The 24,903-nt window shown below is 42.4% G+C and overlaps 1 protein-coding gene across 1 annotated transcript in view; it reads left to right on the forward strand.

Annotated features, from left to right (window-relative positions):
• The window catches only part of ARHGAP15 (Rho GTPase activating protein 15), an 884,620-nt gene that overhangs the window by 530,147 nt on the left and 329,570 nt on the right, over positions 1–24,903 (forward strand). Inside the window, 1 exon segment of the mRNA XM_060257451.1 lies at positions 6,532–6,654. Within this exon segment, the coding sequence (XP_060113434.1) occupies positions 6,532–6,654 (123 nt within the window).

Genomic DNA, 24,903 nt, shown 5'->3' on the forward strand with positions numbered 1-24,903 from the left:
GTATGGCTGTGAGAGTTGGACCATAAGGAAGCCGAGTGCAGAAAAATAGATGCTTTTGAGCTGTGGTGCTGCAGAAGACTCTTGAGAGTCCCTTGGACTGCAAGAGGATCAAATCAGTCAGTCCTAAGGGAAATTAACCCAGACTGTTCACTGGCAGGTCAGATGCTGAAGCTGAAGCTCAAATACCAAATGAGAAGGAATCACTCCCTGGAGAAGATCCTGATGCTAGGAAAGACAGAAGGCAAAAGAAGAAGAGGACGGCAAAAGATGAGATGGCTGGACAGTGTTACTGATGTAACAAACACGAATTTGAGCAGACTTCGGAGGATAGTGGAAGACAGGAGGGCCTGGCATGACTTTGTCTATGGGGTCACAAAGAGTTGGACTCAACTCTGTGACTGAACAACAACAAATGTTTATGAACTTCAAGAGAGATAGGGATAGCTCATTTTAGGCTTACACTGTTAACTGCAGTAGTCTGATGGAAGAGTTTGGCAACACAGAATGTTAGGGTTGCTAGCTCTGAGTTGGATCCTGAGGAGCGTGGGGTTTGGGAAGGAAGTTCAGCAGGGTATAATGCCATAGAGTCTACCTTCCAAAGCATCCATTTTCTCCAGAGGAACTGATCTTGATAATCTGGAGAGTAACTATAATAGCAAGAGATCTCCAGGTGCCACCTGGAGGTTGGCAACCCTACAATATCCCTGTTGGTCTGAGATATATTCAGCTAACACAATTGTTATTGATTTCTAGGATCATGCCTCATTGCCCCATCACATATTTAATGTCATTCTGTCACAGATCTCTAGAATCTGTGATAGACCAGATTTATCGTTCACTCTTATTTCTTAAATTATACAAATATCTAGTTTTCTAATCTCTGTGATCCATAAAGAAATGTATACCTTACCCTTTTAAATCCATTGAAGTAAATAAGTTTAGGTCATATCTTTGCTTAAAATTACTCCATTAGTAAATTTCAGTTGCTGAGAGAGCATCATTAGGTATGGACATGAACCAGGAAATAAAGATTAGTTGGAGGTTCAGGTTTTCACGAACCCCAAACTTCCAATGAACACTTCCATTGGATGAACTAGTTTGTGGTTCACCTAGTTCGGTTGTTTGGCCCATCCTGAGTGAGCTTATTTAATGCCTTTGGAGCTTACTTTCTGGCTGGACCGCCTGACCAAAAGTGAGCTCTGAAGGCAAATGCCTCCAGAACTCAGTGACAGTTTCGGCCAGCCCAAATGAGTTCAGTGAGCTCTGAAGGTTTTTATAGGCCTTTGGAGCCCACTTTCAGGCCACACCTACCTTTAAGTGGGCTCCGAAGGCCTATAAATACTTTCAGAGCTTACTCTGAGAGCTCAGCTGAGTTGAGTGGCCCAACTCGACTGAGCTCCCACAGTGAGCTCCAAAGGCCTATAAAGGCCTTCAGATCACATTCTTAGAGCTTGTTCAGGCCAGCCCGACCCAGAGGTGGGCTCCAAAGGCATTCAAATGCCTTTGGAGCTCACTTCCAGTCAGGAAGCCTGACCTGAAGTAAATGCTTTCAGAGCTCACTCAGGTTGGGCTGAGGGGCCAGTGGTGGGCTCCGATGGCTTTTGGAGCTCATTTCTGGTCAGGCTCTAAAGGTATTTAAATGCCTTCAAAGCCCACATGAACCCTGCCTGAATTTCATGAACCTCCATGCAGGTTTGTGGAGGGGTTTTGGGAGGCATGTTCTCCCAAACCCCTGGTTTAGGAATCACAAACGTACCCAATTCATGCTCAAACCATTTGTGGATTTGTGCCTATCCCTAGTCAGGATACTAGCCAAAAGAGTGATCTTGTCCCTCAGGCACCAAAGACTTAGAAGGGGCCCTTTTAAAAAAAAACAAAAACAAAACTTGGCATTGTTACATGGATGTGCAATATTGTACTTTGAAGATGTCATACTTGGGGTGAATATGCAACTTTTATATTGATCTATGTGTGAGGATTTCAGTAAATTAGCTGTTATTAAGTGAATAACATCTGGTGGATTTGAAGTGGTGAAATGGTTCAAGCAGAAGCTTTGAGCAAAGACCTATAGGTATGACCCAGACAAAGTTCACATCAAACTACCATTGATTTTAATGGGAGATATATGTGTACTTCATTTAGCTTCATATCTATCTGTATTTAAATATCTGTGGAAGTGTGAGTGAATGGAAAGGGAAGCAAAGCATAGAAAGGGAAACAAAGACAACACAGTATTTTGTGTATTGTTTCTCCTTTTCCATATGCCACCAAATTTATAGTCTCAGAAATGGTTGTTTCTCTTCTTACAGTAGAGCTGAGTGCCTTGGAATTTTAGGAGACATCTGCCAAGGGTTGTTCCCATTTGAACCCAAGTGTTCTAAAATAGAACATGAACAAAAGAGCCAGCTATTAATTGAACACTAATCTCTGTATTCTATGATATATCATCTTAAGAATGCTACCACTAAAATGTGAATTTTATTTTTTTATAAGTGATGGATTATTGTCCCATGCTGTGAATGTTCCAGTAAAAGTGTCCTTTTATATGTCCTTTGTGATTACTAGCTCACAGAAGTATGTGTGGGGTCAGTGCAGTGCTGTGGGAAAACAGAACAGTCCTCTTTTCAAATCAGTAGTGAAATCAGAAGCAAAGTATTCTCTGATTATCATAGGCATGTGTTTTTATGTTGCTTTCCTTAATTGGGTATCTTGTATTTATTTAAAATGAATAATCTGGCACATTGTTCTCCCTTGACAGCAGCAAAAAATCAAACTAGCCCTCACCCCACTCTTTTTAGTTTGATTTTTAGTGTCAGAATTGGAATGTGAGCCACGATATTCCTGGATTCTCCTCTTGTTACACTAGATTATCAAGCATGCCTTGGAGGGTACATCTTTTAATCGTTTCATTTTTCTATTATAAGATTCTCAAGACCCCTCCTTTTAAAAGAATTATACTTCCCACAAGTCTCCAAGGAGCAGGAATAAATATTAAACCAGTGTTAAGCATGTTGGGTTTAATACTGAGGCTGAAAAGGTTTTATCTTCAAGTAGGCTGCATCCAGGAAGTATGTTTTGTATATCAATTCCTTCTCTCAAGGACTTCCCATCTCAAGTAACCTGCAGGTAAAGTCTAGCAGTGCAACAGGTATAGAATTCAGCAGTGCTTTTATTGTGTATAAAAGGTGCCAGTACTTACCTACCAACCAGTCACATCTCCAGCTGTCTCTGGGCTCCTCCTTCCTACTGGTCCATCTGCTGCGCAAGATGCCTCCCCTCCCCACCTTCTGTCCTGAGGCTGGGGTCTGCAGTCTACTTGAAGATACAAACATTTTCAGCCTCAGCATTGACCCAACATGCTTAACACAGGGACCAAACCAATCACTCATGCATGGCTTGGCCTGTCCTTTCCCAGAGCCTTCATCCGTGTCTGGTGCCCACTAATGACATGAGCACGTGTGATGGAATACTAGACTGGCTGCTATAGGCAGGCACAGGCCTCAGGCCCACTGGCCGTCTTTTCCTCAGCCCTCCGGACAGCAACATGGATCTATGCCCCCAGATGTTATGTGACTTCAATAAAGTGGGTAGGTTCAGGGCCGACCAGAATAAGTCCTGACATAGGGGCACTTTTCCAGAAAAAAGTATAGCAGCTAAGATTGTAGGGTTGCCATCCCCCCGGGTCCCAGCAGGGGTTTCCCCAGTTAGGGGGCTCCAACCCACCAGCAGCAGCCACCCTTCTCCCTCCCCATCTGCATGATTTAAAGGGCCTTCTAGCTGATGGGGGGAACATGGGGCCTGCCGCTCAGCTGGAGGGCCCTTTAAATCCTTCGTGAGGGAGGGAAAAGGGCAGGTGCCACCCTCTCACTTCTTCCTTGAAGCATTTCAAGAATTCCTTTAAATACTTTGAGGAGGAAGTGGGGGGTGGGGTGGAATGCACCTGCAACCCATGCTGTGCAATCACAGCTTGGAGTGCAAACTCATGCGTGCACCCACTTAATCTCCAAAACATTTTTAAAAACATTTAAACGCTTTGTGGAAGAAGTGGGGGAGCATGTGTGCAATCCAAGCTGCAAAACCGTGGCTTAGTGCAATTGCACACCCACCCAGCTTGGTGTAGTGGTTAAGTGCGCGGACTCTTCTCTGGGAGAACCGGGTTTGATTCCCCACTCCTCCACTTGCACCTGCTGAGATGGCCTTGAAAGGGCAGCTGCTGTTAAAGCACTCTCAGCCCCACCTACCTCACAGGGTGTTTGTTGTGGAGGGGGGGAGGTAGAGGAGATTGTGACCGCTCTGAGACTCTGAGATTTAGAGTATAGGGCGGGATATAAATCCAAAATCATCTTCTTCTACCCCTGCTTCCCCAAAGCATAGAAGGGGATGTGCAAGTTTGCGTTCCAAGCTGCAATTTTGAGGCTATGATTGTATGCGCAACCGCCCCCCTCCTCTTCTTTCTCCAAGCCTTTAAATTTGGGGAAGCAGAATGGTGGTGTGCGCCTGCAATCCAAGCCATGAAATCACAGCTTGGAGTGCATATGCACGTGACCTCCGGTCCCCAGTATGATGATGTCACTTCTGCATGATATCATCATGTTTGGGCTGTCCACGCCCCCTCCCCGATCACCCCAAATTCTCCGACTGGGGACTTGGAATGACCTGGCAACCCTATAAAATTGCCGACTTTTAGTGGAAAAAAATCCTAGAGATTTGCTGATTGAGCCTGGGGAGGGTGGGTTTGTGGACAGGAGGAACCTCAGGGGGGATAGAATGCCATAAGCCTCACCCACCAAAGCAGAGGAACTGATCTCTCTCTGTAAACACACACACCAATATAGACATGGAGTACAGAAGACAAGGAATTATTCCTACAGGAAAAAAAATCTACTATCCCACTTGAGAGAAAGAGAGAGAGATCCTGCACTCCCTAGTGCACCAGCCATCTCACAATGGTCTCTACTGCTTTTGTGTATCCAAGCCTTGAATTCAGCAGAAGCTCACAGGAGCACAGTTCTTGAACCATTCTGACAGCCCCCCCTTCCTCCCCACCTACCTTGTCCATTGAATAGTAGGTGCAGCTGCATAACAATCCCTGGATTAGAAGAGCGGGCAGCCAGCCAGCCACCAGGAGCTTTGCCATACCCCCAACAGCCCTCATTAACCCCTACACCATCCTTTCTCTACTTCTTATGTGATTTTGGGTGGCAGGTGGCTTGCTGGCCTTTTGACTGTTGGGGGCGGCCGGCCAAGGAGAGCCCCAGGTGAGCAAGGCCTGCTTGGACTGGCTGGATCTCTAGCCAGCCCAAGCAGACCTCACTCATCTGGGGCTCTCCTTTCTTGTGTTGGGTCGCTTTTGGCTGGTGGTGGGGCGGCATATGCTAATGAGTTTTGCTAATGAGCTCAACCACCTATTTTTCTATAAAGTGACCCCTGTGTGTATCTATGTTCCATACTCAAGTGCGTACACACACACACCTAACCACACACACGCCTCTGTGTCCTCCCCACAGATGAGAGGGATCAACTTCTTCAAGTTTTGGTAAGTACTTTGAGAGATTACTGGGGAACCATCTTCTAGCAGTTATTTTCTAGCAGTTATCCCACATACCGCATAATGACATGCCCATGGTCATTAAAAAGGTAAAGGTAATCCCCCTGTGCAAGCACCAGTCATTTCCGACTCTGGGGTGACGTTGCTTTCACAGCATTTTCATGGCAGACTTTTAATAGGGTGGCTTGCCATTGCCTTCCCCAGCCATTTACACTTTACCCCCTGCAAGCTGGGGACTCATTTTACTGACCTTGGAAGGATGGAAGGCTGAGTCAACCGTGAGCCGGCTTCCGTTGGGATCGAACTCAGGTCGTGAGCAGAACTTGGACTGCAGTACTGCAGCTTACCACTCTGTGCCACAGGGCTCTTTTCCATGGTCATTAAGGAATGTTAAAACTCTTTAGCAGAGGGCCTGGCTCTCGATCCTTTAAGCCAAACTCATTCACACTGACCAGACCGCCAACTCTCATCACCAAGCCGCGGATCAAAACGAGAATGCGGGGCAACATGTGCGAAATCCAACAAATGAACCGGAGGAAAAAGGGATGTCACCGCGGTTTAAACGCTAGTGCGAAATCATGTTTCCGCTGTGTGGCCATGCTTTCTATTATGGATATATGATGGGTTGCCACACTTGGCAAAGGGTTTCTGACTTCTCCTACTATTGTAGCATTGTTCATTCCACTATTTTATTTGACTAAGAAATAATAAATAGCACATTTTTATTTCCAAGTTTATTAGCTATGTGAACCTTTGGGATTCATTTAGTATATACACAGATTGATAGTTGGCCAATAACTTGAGCTGTGCTAATATGACTCCTTCAACTCACATGTTTATTCATAATAATATTAATCAGTTTCTTTTTTTGGATCATCCCACACATCAGACATCTGGATGGAAGATATAGCACATCCCACAGATGTCCAGATTTCCATGTTAAAACACAGTATTTCTTACAACTTTCATTGGTTTCCTTTCAGTTTTCGGACTGAACCATAGTATTTCTGACAAAACGGATAGAAACCAAATGAAAAGCAGATTAAAGAAGTTTATCACTCGAAGACGGTGACTGAAATATTTGAAAGAAAAGGGCTTTGTTAAAGGTATGTTATCTCTTCATTTTTAAAAAGCAGTTAGCGTCAAGTGGGTAGCTGCCTTGGTCTGAAGCTGCAGAATAAAGTCTGAGTCCAGGGACACCTTGAAGACCAACACAATTTTATTCAAGGTATAAGCTTTGGTGTGCATGCAAACTTCTTCAGATACAATGAAATGGAAATTACCAGTCCATAACACATACATAGAGGGTAAACAGTAAATTAGCATACAGCATAATGGAGATGTTTAACAGATCAGAGGACCAAGCAGGAATAACAAGCTTAGTTTCTTTGGTTGCCATTTGTTTGGGTTTAATTCCGGGGAGTGGGGAGGAACATAGTGAAGGAAATAAATATATCAGAACTGGAGGCTGATGAGCAGGTGTACCCTTCTTAATTATGGAATGCTGAGAGTAATTAACTGAGTCATTACCATTATGTTCCATCTCCTCTCAAGCATGGAAGCAACCTTACAGCATCTTCTTCTTTGAAGTGGGGTGACTGGCTGTGCAGCATTATCTCACCTGTCCCCAGAACAGGGAAATTACATTCCAATCTACCATTCCAAATAACATTACATTCCACTATTCATTATGTTACACTGCAATATACTATTCTAATCTATTATTCCAAATAAGAAATAAAATAAAATGAAGAAGACATATGGCCCTTCTGAGGTATTGGTGAAAATACAGATGTAAGGGCTGAATGAGGTTAGTTTATGTAATAAGAAAACAATATTCCTTGTAAAATTCTGGGGATTCCATTGTTGAAATAACTTTCAACTCAGCAGTTTCCCTTTCTAGTCTGTTTCCCTTGCAATCAAATAGCTACTTTGAGATGACCCATTGAATGTCCTGGAAGGCTGAAGTGCTCTCCTATAGATTTCTCAGTCTTGTAATTCTTGGTGTCAGATTTGTGTCCATTTATCTTTCGATGTAGGGTTTGCCCTGTTTGCCATACACAGAGAACTGAAGGGCATTGTTGGTATTGAATGACATATCCAACGTTAGAAGATGAGCATGTGAAGAAGCCTGAGATGTTGTTGATGTTGTTGGACCCAGCGATTGTATTGTTGGGGTGTATATGGCAGCAAACTTGGCATCTGGGTTTAGTGCAAGCTCTGGTACCAATGTCTGTGTTCAACATCTAATTTTGAAGTTCCCTCTCAGTCTAAATGAGGTTTGTCTTTTTATCGCTTCACTCAAGTGAGCCATCAGGCTATTGCTGAGGAAATCCACAGAAAGCAGAATGACGGCCATCAGGTGGAAGCAGGATGATTCAGATGAGTGGGTTGTACCCACACATTTGGCAGCCTTAATACATGTTCAGGACATTGTGCAAACAGAGGCTATCCTCTGCTTCTTAAATCCTGGAATTTGCTGTGCAGTGGAAGATCTCTACTGGATTGCAGGAAGTGTTCCTAACTCATTTGATGAGGGTGCAACTCCTGAATGTATGTATGAACTTTTGAATCCATATGTGACGGAGCTGCTCAACAGGACAACGGTGTTCAAAAGAAAATACTGACTTTAATATTATACTTTTACGGTTCTGCCTGGATAACATCTGAAAGACTTGCAATATTTAAGCAAGGTCAACTTTTATTTTATCTTCTAGAATTCTGCCTGCAAAATTTGCCCAGCCATCAGTGAGTGCGCTAAAACCACAACTGCTCATGCCAATTAGGTAGTTAAAGGTGCGTTTTCACCAGCTGTGCACAGCTTTAGCATAGTAGATGTTCTGGTTGTTTTCCAGCAATTTTGAACTAATGGAAAGGCCTCAACCAGTGCAAATTAGGGCAGCTCCACAGAGGAGGAAAATGTGGCAGATTAAAGGAACAGTGAAAGGGATTCATTTGCTTCCTGAATGTAACCAATCCAATGAGGCTGAGAATAGCATTGGCGTTGCATTGGGGTAGTTTCATTAAATCCAATGGGATTTTATCAATATAATTATTTAATGAATGAGAAGACATTATGATCCTCCTGAAGTACAATGGTGCACTGTCTAATGGAGGCAAATTTACACTGAGAGTACAAAACGGTTCTCAGCTACCTTTCAGAAGTTGTGACGTATGAATATGAATACATAATGTTTATTGATTTATTTAATGACATTTCTAGCCAACTGTATTGCAATGGTTTGGCTTGGGTCATTATATATATTATAATATATATATATCTTCCTGAATTCCAATCACATTTCTGTCCAAATGAAGAAGTTATCTTTTTATCTGAAAAGGCACAAACTTAAAGCTAAGGGAATCTTTAAAAAAGATTTTAAGTGAGATTGTTACTTTACTGCACTTAAATAGCTTAATGGTATACAGCATTGCAATAAATGATGCTTAGAAGTATTTGTTTACTTTTTTGAAATCACATATTGAAAATAGCTGCATTTAATTGTCAAAATGCTTATGCTGCTTTCTATGTAAACAGATTGGGACCACATTTTGGTGTGTCTTATGGGGAAATGGAGCCATACAACGTATATGCACTTCATTCATATCTTGCAGCGCCATATGTGCATATTGACATTTAAACTGTTATTTTTTGGTCCTCTACCAGTAAAGTGCAGTTTGTTATTTTACCAAATCCATTGAGCTGTTTTGAAACCTCTGCCTCAGGAATATCTATTTTTTTTTCACTCACTTTAAAATTTGGAATGTGGTGCCATTTGTGACAGAATGTGGGTGAGCTCTTCATTAAAGTAGAACTTGCTTATTTGTCTGAACCCTATTTACTCTTGTAAATTAACATGTGTAGACTGATGTTCCTTTTTATTTCAGTTCCAGTCCATGTAACAATGTCAGTGACATTTCTGTTGACTGACCATATGATGTCTTGAATGCTTTGTATCAAAATACCTGCAGGGTGTTTGACACATGGCTTATTTTACAATTGCCCTGTATGACATCTGACCAATCAAACTGAAATCCCACCTACCACCTATGCCCCCTTGGCCCTCAGTGGGGTTTTGGCCTGATAGGGGTGGCAGTAGGCAGTCACAGCGAGGCTATCCAATGACAGGGGGGAGTGGTGACAGACAGACAGATTTACAGATATCTGTAAATGCTTTTAAATTGAATCTGTGTAAATTATTATGTTGTAAGCTGCCCTGAGACACTTCGGTGAGAAGGGCGGGATAGAAGTCTAAATATAAATAAATAAATAAATAAATAAGAGTGCAAGGCCACTCCTGTGGTAGCCACAACTTCCAACAAAAATTGAGGATCAAGCCACCCGTTAGGCTTTTATTATATCTACTAGCTGTAAAGCCCATTGTAGGAAGAATCCGTTTCTAGCAGCCAGCAGCAATGGCCAGAGGAACGCATTAAAATTTAGAGGTTCTGGAACTCCTGTGAGCTCCTGCCCAAAATGAGGCCTGTGAGAGAAATAAAAAGGAGAAGGAAGATAAGACAGAATGAAAGAAAAAGACAAAGACAGAGAAAGAATGAGAGGAATGAATGAAGTGAGAGTTATGTTAAAGTTTGGGAGGAAGGAATAAAATAAAGGGAAAGGAAGGAAGACAGGGAGACAGAGAAATGACAGGAAGACAAGCAAGCAGGCAGGAAGGTAGGCAGCCATTAGAAGCCTGCCTTTCACCCCCTCACACTTGCAGGTGGGGGGGGCGAAAGAGAGCTTTCAAATGGCTTCCTAGCTCTTAAAGCAAGTAGCCCACTGTAGCCTAATTTGAATAGAAATAGTGAAGATTATTTGTAGGTGGAAAGGTGATACAGAGTCAGTATAGAGTCTGCTTCTGCTGCTGCTGAACATCCCCCTCCCCTCATTGTGATGGAACATTCCTTTTATTTTAGTTGAAGATGTTTTAACTGTTTTCTATCAAAGTTTGCTTCAGTGTATATAGTTATTAATGTTACTTAAGCAAGTATGTCTGCCGCATGATATTAGTTCACACTGGATTCAACACAGACTGTGCTGTAAATGAAGAGGTGGAATATTGCCCCATAAGGAGGAGTTTCTGACATATTTATAAATAGAATATATATACCTCACCTCTCAAACAGTAGCAGCAGGGTGTGTGCACTGGGCGAGTGCAACTTTGACAGGGATTGTTAGTTGGAGGTTGCAAAATGGTGGTAGCATTGTTTGGGGGGGGGGAGATGGACCGAGGAGAGGCAGAAGTAATCAGTAAGGCTCCAGGAGAACCTCTCAGTAGAGAATTGTCTCGTTCAAAGGTCAGCAGCCTTCTGATGGGGTTCTGGCCTGACAGGGCCGGCAGTAGGTGGGTCACAGCGAGGCTACCCAATGACAGGGGGGAGTGGTGACAGAGTGGATGGCTCTCTTGTGGTAGCCACAACTTCCAATAAAAATTGAGGATCAAGCCAACACGTTCAGCTTTTATTATATCTATGATGATAGTCTATTCTGATGAGCTGTGGCTCACCAGTAGATATGTCAAGGATAAAATCTGGGATCTCCTGAATGTTGTGCTGTCAGTTACTGTTTTTAATAAAGACACTGACCTGAATGCAGAGATGTTCTACTTCTAAGTCATAGCCTCTCCACAAAAAAGAAAAATGCACTGGATCATGAATCTGTAGTGTGTGTTGTTTGGTTTGATCCAAAAACAACTGAAGTTAAGCTGTAATTTATACTCTTTGTTTCTTAACTTTTTTTAGTTTAATAAAGTGTAGCTCATGAATCCCCTTTGGTGTTACATAGGAACCAAATGAGATACTAACTAACAAATCCAGATTCATTAACACAACTTGAATCCATCTTTTAATGTATCTCTGAAGGAAAAGCGGGTGCATGTGTTTTCAGACAGACTTGCTTTAGAATCCTGATCTACCGGCATAGTCTGGTTCTTGGGGGGGGGGGGGTATTTCTTGCATGTTCTATGCTCAGTCATGCTCTGTCATGCTATTTCTGCTATTTTTAGCATTGGTTTTAGTAGCTGTGGAATGTGTTGCAGAGAAAAAGCATGTTAGTTTCCTGCCATGAAGTTTCATTAGGATTATGTTCTGGCCATGCAAATGAGTTAAGATTCGTTAGCAAAGCTTAATTCCAATCTCCAGTAAGTCTATGCGAAATGCTCATATGATAAATTTCCTTCATTGTCTTCAGTAGAGTTTATCCCTTAATCTGGTAGAATGTTATGAAAATGCAGTTGCACTGCTTACACTGACAGGGAACACTTTTAAATGCTAATTTTGTTCAGGCTCGCATTAAAACATTTTCAAAGTCGCAAAACAGAACAAGACAGATTAAAAATAAAAGAGTTGGACAAATTTCTTGTCCTAGAAAGCAAACTATTTAATTTTTATAGGTGGTTTTGAGTGTTTCAGAAATAGTTTATTTCCTCTTTCTCTCTTACTCTCTAGTGGAAGAGACAGAAAAGTAGGATGGAAGATGGAATGTTTAAACCTCTGCGCAAAGTTATTGCTCATGTTCTGTAGTGTTTTGTCTTTTTGGTTTTGTTTTCAGAGGGTGTTGTCTCTGTCAATTGAGACTGTTTTAGCTGCAATTTTGCAATTTTATGGAATTGAAAGGGGTAATATGAGCTATCACTGAAAGAAAGTGGGCAGGCAGGAAAATGAGGAGTGGGCATCCAAGCAAGTGTTTGGGGGAAGACAAAAATAGGCGAGTGGGTGAGGGAAGTTAGAAAGGAAGAGTTAGAATAGAGGGAGAAAAATCATAGCCAGAGAAAGAGGAATAGATGGACAGTTGTCACAATGGAGGGAAGTAAGCAGTAGAGTCTACTAGGATCAGAACTAGGGCTGTACTATTTTATTTGTTCATAAATTATGTGAACCTGAGGTAAGTAGTGTAGTGGCCAAGTCTGTAGATGACCAAAATTATTCAGAATGGTTAAAACCAAGGATGACTCCACGAGGCTCTCCCCAAATTGAATGAATGGGAAACAATGTGACAGATGAAGTCCAATGTTGGTGAGCATAAGGTGACGCACATTGGAACAACAAAATCCTGCTTAGGGGTCTCAACTTGCTGAGACTGAGAGGGAAAAATATCTTGGGATCAAAATAGAAAGCTCAGTGTGCTGCACTATCAACCCAGTGTGCTGCAGCAGTGAAAAAGGCAAACTGTGTTGAAGATTATCAGGAAGGAGATTGAAAATAAAATGGCTGATATTAATAATGCCTCTGTACAGATCAATGATGTGGCCTCATTTGGAGTACTGTGTACAGTTCTGGTCACCATATCTCAAAAAGGACATCACAGTGCTAGGAAAAAGTATAGAAGAGAGCAATAAAGATGATGGGGGCGGGGTGGAGTACGTTCCCCATGATGCTTTCATCATGAGATGAAAGACTAAAGAATCTGAGAGTTTTCCATTTTAAAAAGAGACTACTAAGGAACAGCATGATGATTTATAAAATTATGCACAGGGTGGGAGAGTTGACAAACAGAACCTTTTATCCCTCTCTCAAAATACTAGAACGGTGGCTCAGTGGTAGAGCATCTGCTTGGGAAGCAGAAGGTCCCAGGTTCAATCCCCGGCATCTCCAAAAAGGGGTCCAGGCCAAATGGTGTGAAAAACCTCAGCTTGAGACCCTGGAGAGCCATGAATGGGGCTGTGGCTCAGTGGTAGAGCATCTGCTTGGGAATCAGAAGGTCCCAGGTTCAATCCCCGGCATCTCCAAAAAAGGGCCCAGGCAAATAGGTGTGCAAAACCTCAGCTTGAGACCCTGGAGAGCCGCTGCCAGTCTGAGAAGACAATACTGACTTTGATGGACTAAGGGTCTGATTCAGTATAAGGCAGCTTCATATGTTCAAGGAAGGAAGGAGGGACGGTGGCTCAGTGATAGAGCATCTGCTTGGGAAGCAGAAGGTCCCAGGTTCAATCCCCGGCATCTCCAACTCAAAAGGGTCCAGGCAAATAGGTGTGAAAAACCTCAGCTTGAGACCCTGGAGAGCCGCTGCCAGTCTGAGAAGACAATACTGACTTTGATGGACCAAGGGTCTGATTCAGTATAAGGCAGCTTCATATGTTCAAGGAAGGAAGGAGGGACGGTGGCTCAGTGATAGAGCATCTGCTTGGGAAGCAGAAGGTCCCAGGTTCAATCCCCGGCATCTCCAACTCAAAAGGGTCCAGGCAAATAGATGTGAAAAACCTCAGCTTGAGACCCTGGAGAGCCGCTGCCAGTCTGAGAAGACAATACTGACTTTGATGGACCGAGGGTCTGATTCAGTATAAGGCAGCTTCATATGTTCATATGTTCAAGGGCACTTGATGAAACTGATGGGCACTAGATTCAGGATAGATAAAGGAAATATTTATTTATACAGAGAGTGATTAAAATGTGGATTTTGCTGTCAGAGGATGTAATGATGGCTAAAGGCACAGAAAGCTTTAAAAAAAAAAAAAGGATTAGAGATTCATGAAGGATATGTCTCTTGGTGGCTATTAGACATGGCAACTAGAGTCAGTCAGCCTCTGAATCCCAGTGCCAGGAGACAATATCAGATAAAGACCTCAGCCTCTGTTGTTGGCCCTTCAGAGGAAATGGTTGGCCACTGTGTGAGACAGGATGCTGCACTAGATTGACCACTGGTCATATCCAGGAGGGCTCTTTTTGTATCCTTAGGAGTAATATAGGGGCCAGTGGAAAGAGAATGGATTTTCCTTTCCCTGCAAGTCCTTTACTCCTTTTGTACTCCTTTTGTGATTAATGTTCACTTTTATGCTAAATATATTCAAGGCAATAGAAAACAGAGTCAGAAATCACAATCGATACAATAACAGACAATTAGAAGCAAGTTAGATTAACAGGTACCACATTGTAAAATGAAATATTAGCTGAATGAACAGCATAAGTTTAGATACCTTATCATTAGATAAATTATGGCAGTGGTCACTCTGATAGCATGGTGCAATATAGCGGAGCCTTTAATTGCGCAGGTGTAAAGTGTTGTTGGGCATACCAACCAGACTGCACACCCTGCTGTGGGTTACTCATGTGGTGGTCCCTTGGTGAAACATCCACATCACATCAGTATTGTGTGTCAGCCATGGGACCTGCTGTGCCAGTGGGATTTTTTTTAAAGATCATCCTTGTGCATGCACATAAGCATCTTACCAAACAATTGCTGCATTTGCTAGCTCCATAACCCCTCCGCAGAGCTCCGTCACAGCGGTGAAAGGGGGAAAAAAGACAACGAACATATTGAAGTTCCTGTTCACACTTCCCTTCCAGGTTCCTTTCATGCTGGGAGAATTGAGACATTGGGAAAAATGGAATCCGTTAATACCAGTGCCAAAGCAGAGTGTGATGGGCTGCCAACGACTGGGCCATGGAAGGCAGATGTTGTAGTCTGACTGAGCCCCTTAAAATTCACACAGGTAATACAGAGGTGTTGGGTCAAACTAATTGTCTGACCATGAGCTATATGTAAGAAAGGTTTTCTCGTGATATTGATCACTTTCAAAACTTCTAATGCAATAAAAAAGTGATATTAATCTTGTATGGCTACTATATATTGTGTGGACTTTAAAAGACTCCGATCCTGAATATTATTATCAGCATTAACTTCACCCAGGTACACTGGTGCTCCCATATAAAAAGTACCCTTATAGAAAATCCCATGGAATTTCACATTAAGTGATTAAGTGATCGAGGTTAATTTTTCTTGCTACTTCTAATTGTTGTTAGACATTTTAGTAATTTTCAGTACTGATGCACCTGACATTTTAAGACTTCTGTCATTTTGGGTTCTTCCTTAGTAACATTATTTTTGTAAGGACATATGAAGTAAGACAGTAGCAATGGAATATATTCAACAGGTATCACTTTAGAGCTGATTCCAGTAATTTCACTGGGCTTTATGTGAATGTATATACAAATGAATAAAACCACTTTATATTGAGACCATTGTACTATTTAACTCACTATTGCCTCTATTGTAACTGGAATGAGTTCTGTGAAGTCTCAGGCACAGGATCTTTCCTAGCTCCTGCTACCTTTAACCTGGGAATTCCAGGTGCTGAACATTGTACTTTTGGCATACAAAGCATGTGCTCTGTCTCCTGAGTCACATATCCATGTTCAGTCCACATACTGGAATATGTTGGGTTCATTCCACTTGAGCTTCATGTACTGCATCATATTCGTATCAGGGTGTAAGCCAAAATGCTCTCAAAAGAGGTTGGGGCGTTGACAGGAGGGCAACTTTGGCTCAAAAGGACCTAGAATCTATGTATACAGGATTCCACTTCCAGAAATTATTGCTAAATTTACCAAGGACACTAATTAAGTAAAACAATTATGCTTTTATTACAGAAACTTATAGAACACACGTACAAGGTAATGGATACATATAACACACATACAGACCTAAGAAATATATAGAGAAATGCACAGAGGTAAAACAGGGATAGACAAACAGGGTGATAATTACTGATCGTAGTCTTCAAGGAAGGCTCCAGTGGCGACAAACTAGGGATATGCGGGAAGGGACCCTCAACTGATCAGAAATCGGGGATATATATAAACAGCAGGAATGGGGTACTGCTAGATGCACACCTGTGGGGAGTTGGGTCAGAGGTTATAAGGACTACCTTGAGCCCTTATGGGGTAGGAGGTTCAGGGGCGGATGACAGGTGGTCAGCTGGTACATGACCTCAGAAAAAGGGGAGACTCTGCAGTGACCATAAGGGCTGGACTTGTGCAGTAACCAATGGCCAGTTTATGGGGGCACCTGATTGGATACCCATACCTGGCCAATGAGCGGACCTGGACCTGGTTGCCTGATTAGGCTTTCAGGTAACAATGGGCAAGGGGAAGGCTCCAGTGTGACAGTTAGGGCAGGGCATGGGTGGAGTATTGGGTGGAGGTGATTAAACAGCTATCAAACTTTTCTAAAGGTGACAATAGAGGGCCAAATTGCTACCTAAGGTGACACCCAATCTATACAAAGAACTCTGGCTCTAAGTGAAGCTGTTCTTCCTCTTCTTTACTCCTCTACTGGTACCACCCTTTGTCTTGGGTTCCGTTGGACAAAAGCTTAGGCAGTCTGGCAGGATCCACGCCTAAGATAAGCTTGATTGCCTTATGCAGAAGTTGAAGCAGCTGTTGGATACGTGAGTCTCTTGCTTTGCTGTAATAGAGTCAGGAAAACAAGATGGATTCTGGTGGTGTTAGCCTTTGGATCATGGAAACAGTTTGGAAACTGTTTGCCTGTACAGTTCATGGCGGCGTGGCTTCTTCCACTACAACAGCTGAGACTGTACACGCAAGGAGCGGCTGGAGGCTCATCTGTAGTTCTGGCTAACACCCATCCAGAGATGTAGAATGCTGCTGCAAAGCTGAGGCTTATAGTATCCACATAAGCCTTAGAAACCGTGGGCAAAGTCCACTTCTTAGAGCAGATGTGTGTGAGTCAAAACTCCAGGCACCCTGGCAACCATACTGGTGATCACGATGTCCATGTGTATGAAAAGTAGGGGGCTTTTTCTTACAAGGGCCTGTATACATAAAGCTTAGATTCAAGGATGTGCAAAGAGAAACATAAATGGATTTAAAGCAGGTTTTTTGTGCAAGATCTTGTGCAATACTTTCATCCCTATATTGGCTAGTGCTCAGAAATTGGTTACACAACATCTTGCAAAAGCAGAAGAACAGTTCAGGACATGCCAGTATGAGAGAGCCAGTGGGGTGTAATGGCTAAGTTTGTTGGACTGGTATTTGGAAGCATTCATGCCATGGAAACTCATTGAGTGACCTTAGGTCAGTTACACTCTGTCAGCCTAGTCCTCCTCACAGGGCTTCAGGAGGAGAATTAAAATGGAGGCTAGGAGAATGATGTAAGCCACTTTGAGTCCCCACTGGAGAGAAAGGTGGGGTATAAAAGAATTAAATAAATAAGACTATGTTTAACTTAGTGCAAGGGGTCTAGTGTGAAAGGGTTTTTTTTATACTTGCCTGAGAATAGCACATGTTGAAATCTTCTAGCATCTCCAAGCCACTGACCCCCACAAGTGCATAGGCCTGATCATAAAACCTTGTGTATCTCGTGGATAGAACTCACCCATGGACTCTATGCATCTAAGCCACTATGAAAATATAGTGCACAAATATTAGTAAGTGGTAAGATGGACATGCCATGGTAGCAGGTCGAATTAATGCAACCAGTATTCATGACACAAAACACAATGAAGTTAATTGACAGGGTTCAGTAGCAATACTGAATAGATAGTCGCCAGATAGAAAACATAGACAAGATTGCTTCTGAATAAGTTCTATTGATTTCAGGTAAGACTTGCTTATCAGTAAATGGGTTTGTTTGTTTATTGACTTGCTTCATTAATAGCCTGCCTTTAGCCCCCTCAAGTTGCCTAATAATGTAAAATCATTTAAGACTAAAAACATTAACATTTCCACAAAATCCTAACAACCAGACAGCAAAAATTCTCAGATGCCGCATCTGGTTGGGGTCATAATTATCTTCAGGGGGTTTTTTTTGTTAAAAAAGGACAGTAACAACAGATTGTCAGCTAGAAAATAATAGTTTCACACACAGATTTATTACTATTATTTAAAAAGTGGCTGTGTGAAACGACAAGCAATATAATGTGATGCACACAGGTGGATATTCATTTTATTTTATTTAAAATATTGATATACTTCCTTCCTGTCATGCATTCAGAACTGTTTGGCATACCTCAAGGGTTTTGAGGACAAAGTCAAAATGATACCACATGATATTTCAAGCACTTAAGTTAAACAAATAAAAGTTGTTCTTGTACAGATTATTTAGAAGTTTCTGGTTTTTATTAGAGGAGCATATCAGTCTTCCTATCTCTTCTCTTCTTCCCTCTATCCTTTTCTAGTGCTGGTGCTTATATCACCCTTTCCTTCTCCAGTTGGGAAAGTCACTGAAACTTCATGCCTGAAACAAATGCCACTGCCTCCCTCCGGTAAGTGGCTGAGGGATGTTTCATTCACTTTCTCCAGACAAAAGAACATGAGGAAGTTGCAGTGCAAGCCACGGAGGGGCAGCACAACTGTTAGTGGCAAAGAACATTGATGACTTGAACCAATATTAAATTTCCTGGCAAGCTCATCTTTCTGTCCCATTACAAAACTGGTAAGGTTCCTCTGCGTCTCCTTTTTCTATTCCATGTGCAGCTTAACTCATAAGAACATAAAAGAAGCTATGTTGGATCAGGCCAATGGCCCACCCTGTCCAACTCTCTGTGTCACACAGTGGCCAAAAAACCAGGTGCCATCAGAAGGTCCATCAGTGAGATCAGGACACTAGAAGCCCTCCCACTGTTGCCCCCCCCCCCCCAAGCACCAAGAATACAGAGCATCACTGCCCCAGACGTAGAGTTCCAACAATACACTGTGGCTAATAGCCACTGATGGACCTTTGCTCCATATGTTTATCCAGTCCCCTCTTGAAGATGTCTATGCTTGTGGCTGCCACCACCTCCTGTGGCAGTGAATTCCATGTGTTCATCACCCTTTGGGTAAAGAAGTATTTCTTTTTATCTGTTTTAACCCATCTGCTCAGCAATCTCATTAATGTCCATGAGTTCTTGTATTGTGAGAAAGCGAGAAAAGAACTTCTTTCTCTACCTACTCTATCCCATGCATAATCTTGTAAATCTCTATTATGTCACCCCTCAGTCGACGTTCCTCCAAGCTAAAGAGTCCCAAGCACTTTAACCTTTCTTCATAGGAAAAGTGTCCCAACTCTTTAATCATTCTAGTTGCCCTTTTTTGCACTTTTTCCAATGCTATAATATCTTTTTTGAGGTGTGGTGACCAGAATGGTACGCAGTACTCCAAATGAGGCCACACCATCAATTTTATACAAGGGCATTGATAATGAAAGACAATGTGCTTGGATCTCGCAGTACATTTTTGTGAACAAGGGGTCAATTTTTAGTTTAGATCTCCAATTTGCTCTCATGCTATTCCTGAGAGTTTCTTGTATCCCAGGAGCAGCATTTCAGGAGGCATTTGGGATTACAGGGGGAAGGGTAGGTGAGGAAATCCCATTCCACTGACAGAAATGCCTTCTGCTGCTGGAGATTTACTGGAAGATTCCAGTTATAGTCATCTATGGAAATCTCCCTTCCAAGGTTCTGTCAGATGCCTTTCTGGAGGAATTAAAACAAGCAAATTATTCAGACAATCAAAAAGGGAAAGAAGCAAGACTCTCTTTCAATGTATTAAGAAAATGAACTGCCAATGATTTTTAAAATGTATCACTTGACAGAGTGGCCTGCTTTTGCAAATAGCTGACAGCAGTAAAAATGGATGCTGGATCTTGTTCCAAGTACTGTTTTATAATATTATATAACAGTCTTTGTTTCTGAGAAACAGTAAGAGTAAAATAGATTGTGCTAAACTGTGAATCCTGAAATCAAATCCTCTGTCAAGAACAAACTACACAATGCATTGTTAGGGGGGAGTCAAGTCTATATTTCTCAGACCTGACTTGCTGTCCCTGTATGTACTGCTCCAGAGTTATGTAAAAAAAAAAAGAAAAGAACCCTGCTAGGGCCATTTCAGCACATGAGGAGACATGAGCCCCTCCTCCCCCCCATGCCCCATCTCAAAGCTGAATTGGACTCCGGATGATTTTTAAAATGACATTTCCCACAGCTGCTATGGGTCAGCAGGGACAAATTGAGCCCAGGTTCCCCCCAAAACTCACCAAAAACCATATTGTGCAACTTGGCCTTCAGTCGTGAAGCATATGGAGAAATGGAGTTCTCAGCCTCACAGTTTTTGCAATGATAAAATGGGATAAAATCTCAATGCACAGCAGCCAAGAAGGTCTGAGCGCCTGCTCCGGCTGCAACGCCACTGAGGATGTTCTCCGCAGCTGAGAACGAAATGTCTGGAAGGAAAACTTTCTCCAGTAGAACACGGCACTTGATCCTGAAAGATTCTACAAACCCTAATGATGTTACCAGCCGTGAAAACCTGAAATCTTTGATAAAATGGGATGATCTGCATGTCCTGCCTACAAGCCCTTTAAGAAAAGGCAGGATTTGTATTAATTTTTTTTATATCTCACCTTTCTTTTGGCTCAGAGCTGCTTACAAAATACTATTAAAACGTTACAGATTAAAACCAAATCAAGTAATTCATGCATATTAGTTTTTTGTGCTGTTTTCAGTCAGGCAAAATCAGTAGCTCAAATAACCTGCACTATTGCTTCTGTCAATTCCCCCCCCCCCCAAAAAAAACAGTGAACTGAACTGCATGGGCTTCTTGAAGCTAGATGGGCCATTCATTGCCACAATAATCGTTCTATTATGTGTCTTAGAACTTCAGAATGACTATCGTGTGCTCCCCTCATGCCTCCTTTTATATCCACCTACAAAGCTGTCATGCCCTCTACTACCTCAAATGGTTGGTTTTTTATGAGCGTATATCAGCAGTGGGTAACTTGAACTGTGCTACTGAGCACAATGTGAATATATTGCTCGTCTTAAAAATGGTTGTTGGTTTTTTTTTCATACTATAGTATTGACTAGCTGTCGGTGTTTGATATATGGTTTACCAGCCTGATGTAGACTTATGGTTAGAGCTTAACTTGTTAGTTCTGCTTTTGCAGCCAATTCAGAATAACTACAGATGCCTCGAGATATTAAAATTGACTGCTCAAATGGACTCAGTGTGGGAGTTTCATTGGTTTTAAATTGATAACAGCTGAAGGAGTGAATGATTAAAGCTTTATAAGGGCATAGAATGCAACTCTATTTTTTTCCCCTTTTCCTTCCCTTCTTCCTCTTCTTTTTTTTAACAACTTCTTGTGAACAGCTTTTTGTATGGGAATTTTTCTTTATTATAATAAAAATATTTCATTACTTGAATTTTTTTTTAAATGATGAAAAAGAACATTTCTGAAGCTTATTGTGGGAGCCATTCCTGAGAAACTGGAATAAACTTTGAGAGGATGAGGCGGGTTTGTATTCAGAAGGGAGCATTTAAAGTTAAGTAGCATTCCATAAGGTGGTAATTGTGTCTATTTCCCAGACATTTGAGCTAAATAAGCTGCATAGAAAACATAAACTGTCATAACAAGAAGTTTGGAGTGTTGTGTACATCTTCTACCCCCTCCCCGCCCCCTTTAGCTGTTATTAAAAAAATGTGGCATTCTAAAGAACCTTTTAGCTAATAAATCAAACAAGGCCCCCGTCGCTTTCGTTATCCTCTTGGGAGCAGTTATTGTTTTCATTATGGGAAAAGATGTTCTGGTTGCTTCCTTGTCATGGCAGGTTTTCAACATTTACACACAGAATAGAGAAAGATGTTGGAAGAGCTGACCTAGGTGTTTCTAAAGATGGGAGAAAAGCATGAAGGGTATCAGCTTATAACACATCACTCACATTTGGTAAAGATTAAGGATGAGCAAGTGGTACTCTGCAAGCTGCATCTAGACCCTTCTTGAAAGCGGCTTCTCTGAACCACACTGACCTAAACAATTAACACCCAGTGGCCAACATTCTTTTTTCAGGCAATGTAGCTATGTAGTTTCAGGCAGTTTTGGAGAAGGCAGATTGTCTAGACCCATTTCAACACAGATTGAGCCCTGGGTTTGGGATGGAGACAGCATTGGTCACCCTGACTGATAGTTTCATTGTCAGAGTGACAGATGCAGTGTGTCCCTGTTGATTCTCCTGGAACCCTTGGCAGCCTTGATATTAATTTGTAGTGGCCAGCTGGGCGAGTTGGGAGTTGGGGAGACTGTGCTTCAGTGGTTCTGATCCTATTGCACTGGCCCACTCCAGAAGATGGTGCTGTGTGTCAAGCATGCTATTTCTGTGTACTTAATCAATGCAGTTATTGGAATCTGATTTCTCTCTCTCCTTTGTTCTAACATCTTTCCTTTCTCATAGTTGCATTTCAAAGCTCAGCCCCCCCCCCTCACCTTCCTTTTCCTTTCCCACCTCTGGCTAGCAAATGTAGGAATGCGGTAACTTTGATGATAGAGAGAAAGGAAGCGCCTCCTCCGAACAGTTCCCATTCACCACTTATCAAAAGAAGTAGGAATGTATGGGAACCAGGGAAGTTTCAACCACATGATAATCTCTCTCTCTCTCTCTCTCTGTCTCTCTCTCTCTCGGCTTGACTTTGTGAATGAAGATTTAAGAAAGGTGCAGTAGTCCACGTCTGCTGCAGGCTCGCTGGTGGCTGACAAGACCAATGCGGGACAGGCAGGTCCGGCCACAGTGGCTGCAGGGAAAAGTCTGATTTGGGGTTGGTGCTGTAGCAGTACGATTCTTCCTCAATCTCCTTTTGTCCTCAAGACCAGCTATGCGTGCGTTCTCAAAGGAAGAGACAGCCTGGTGGATGGTGTGCCTCCATGCTTTGCGATCTGAGGCTAGGTCAGACCACTGGTGATGGTTAATGCAACAGGTACCAAGGGATTTCTTCAAGGAGTCCTTGAACCTCTTCTTTGGTGCCCCTCTATTTCGATGGCCGGTGGAAAGTTCACCATACAGGGCAATCTTGGGAAGGCGGTGGTTTTCCATCCTGGAGATATGCCCTGCCCAGTGCAGCTGCATCTTCAATAGCAATGCCTCGATGCTTGTAACCTCCGCCTGCTTGAGGACTTCAGTGTTGGTCACCAAGTCACTCCAGTGGATGTTGAGGATGGTGCGAAGGCAGCGCTGATGAAAGCGCTCAAGGAGTCACAGATGATGACGGTATAATACCCACGATTCGGAGCCATAAATAACATGATAATACTGGGTAGTATTTTTGCATAGTTGTAACAATTCACATATGTTTGTTATGTCTTGAAGCTATCTTTTCTATACCCTTTGATGCAGTCCTTAAAACGCTATGCTATGAGCAACTCTGTATCACTCTCAAGGTACCATACCTTGAGCGACAACGGATTATCAATAAAACAAGTCTTTGTATCAAACAATTGCTTGTTTATTCGAAATACCGATGCTTGACACTGTAGGCCTACTGCTTAGCCCTATAGGATTATGCTATGGCATCCCACTGGGTTCTATCTGGGAGGGATCATCAGGGGATTTAGAGTAAAGGTATCACCAAAACATGGATGATAACCAGCTCTGCTTCTTCTTTACAGCTGAGTCTGTGGAAGTCCTTAACAGGTGCCTAGAAATGTTAATGGATCTGGTTCAGTAAACTGAAACTCAGTCCAGACAAGACTGAGATGCTGTTGGTCACTGATAAAGGTGACTGTGGAGTCAGCCTGTCCTGGAGGGAGTTGCACTGCCACTGAAGGAGTGGTTCATACATAGGGGGTTGTGTTGAATGCTGTCATATAATTAGAGGCCCTGGTCTCCTCAATGACATTTAATACTTTTCACCACTTTTGAATGATACACTAGTTACAGTCATTCCTCAGTATGCCTGGTCTGGCAGCAGTGATCCATGCTCTGGGTGCATCCAGGTTGGATTAGTGTAATGTGCTCTTTGTGAAGCTGCCATGGAAAATAGTCCAAAAACTTCAAATGGTCCAAAATGCAGCAGCCAAGCTACTGTCACAAGTAGAATACAGGATTCATATCACTCTGATGTTGAAAGATCTGTACTAGCTAATTCTGGGCACAATTTAAAGTGCTGTTTTTTACTTTTAAAACCCTGAATGGCTTCAGTTTAGGATTTACTCCCTCCCTTACAGTCCAACATTGGCTGTTTAATGTTTGTATTAGTTAAGGTTAGTTAAGCTCTGCCTCACAAGCACTGCTCTCCATGCTTTCACCTTCAGAGATGTAGTGGGCAGCAACCAGTGAGGGCATTTTCTGTGACAGCACTATGAAGCTTGCCTGGCCTGCAAGAAGATAAAAGAGAACATAAAAATAACTCTGCTGAATCAGACCAGTGGCCCATCTACTCCAACATCTTGCTTCACCCATTTGCTCAGGAGGAGCAAACAAACAGGGCAGAGAAACCAAGGCCCTCCCCTAATGTTTTTATTTCTTTACCTACAAAATTTATTTCCCACCTTCTGCTCTCACAAGAGTCATCAATGCAGCTTACAAATTAAAACATTCAAACTGAAGCCATTTAAACTCACCCCTAAACACACACATCATTACAACAAAAACAGAATTAAAATAAGACATAAAAACAATTAAAACATTGGTCAAGAAGGTGAGATCACTGAAGGAATGTCAAACAAACCAAACCAAAAAAGCCTTCACCCAGTGGACGAAGACAGCATCAGAAGGAGACAGACGAATCCCCCTGGTGAGAGAGTTCCACAGTTTTGCCTCCTAGCACTGGGTTTCAAAAGTTTACTGCCTCTGAATACAGAGATTCTC

This window comes from Heteronotia binoei, chromosome 16 (genome assembly GCF_032191835.1).
Source record: "Heteronotia binoei isolate CCM8104 ecotype False Entrance Well chromosome 16, APGP_CSIRO_Hbin_v1, whole genome shotgun sequence".
NCBI classification, from domain to species: Eukaryota; Metazoa; Chordata; class Lepidosauria; order Squamata; family Gekkonidae; genus Heteronotia; species Heteronotia binoei.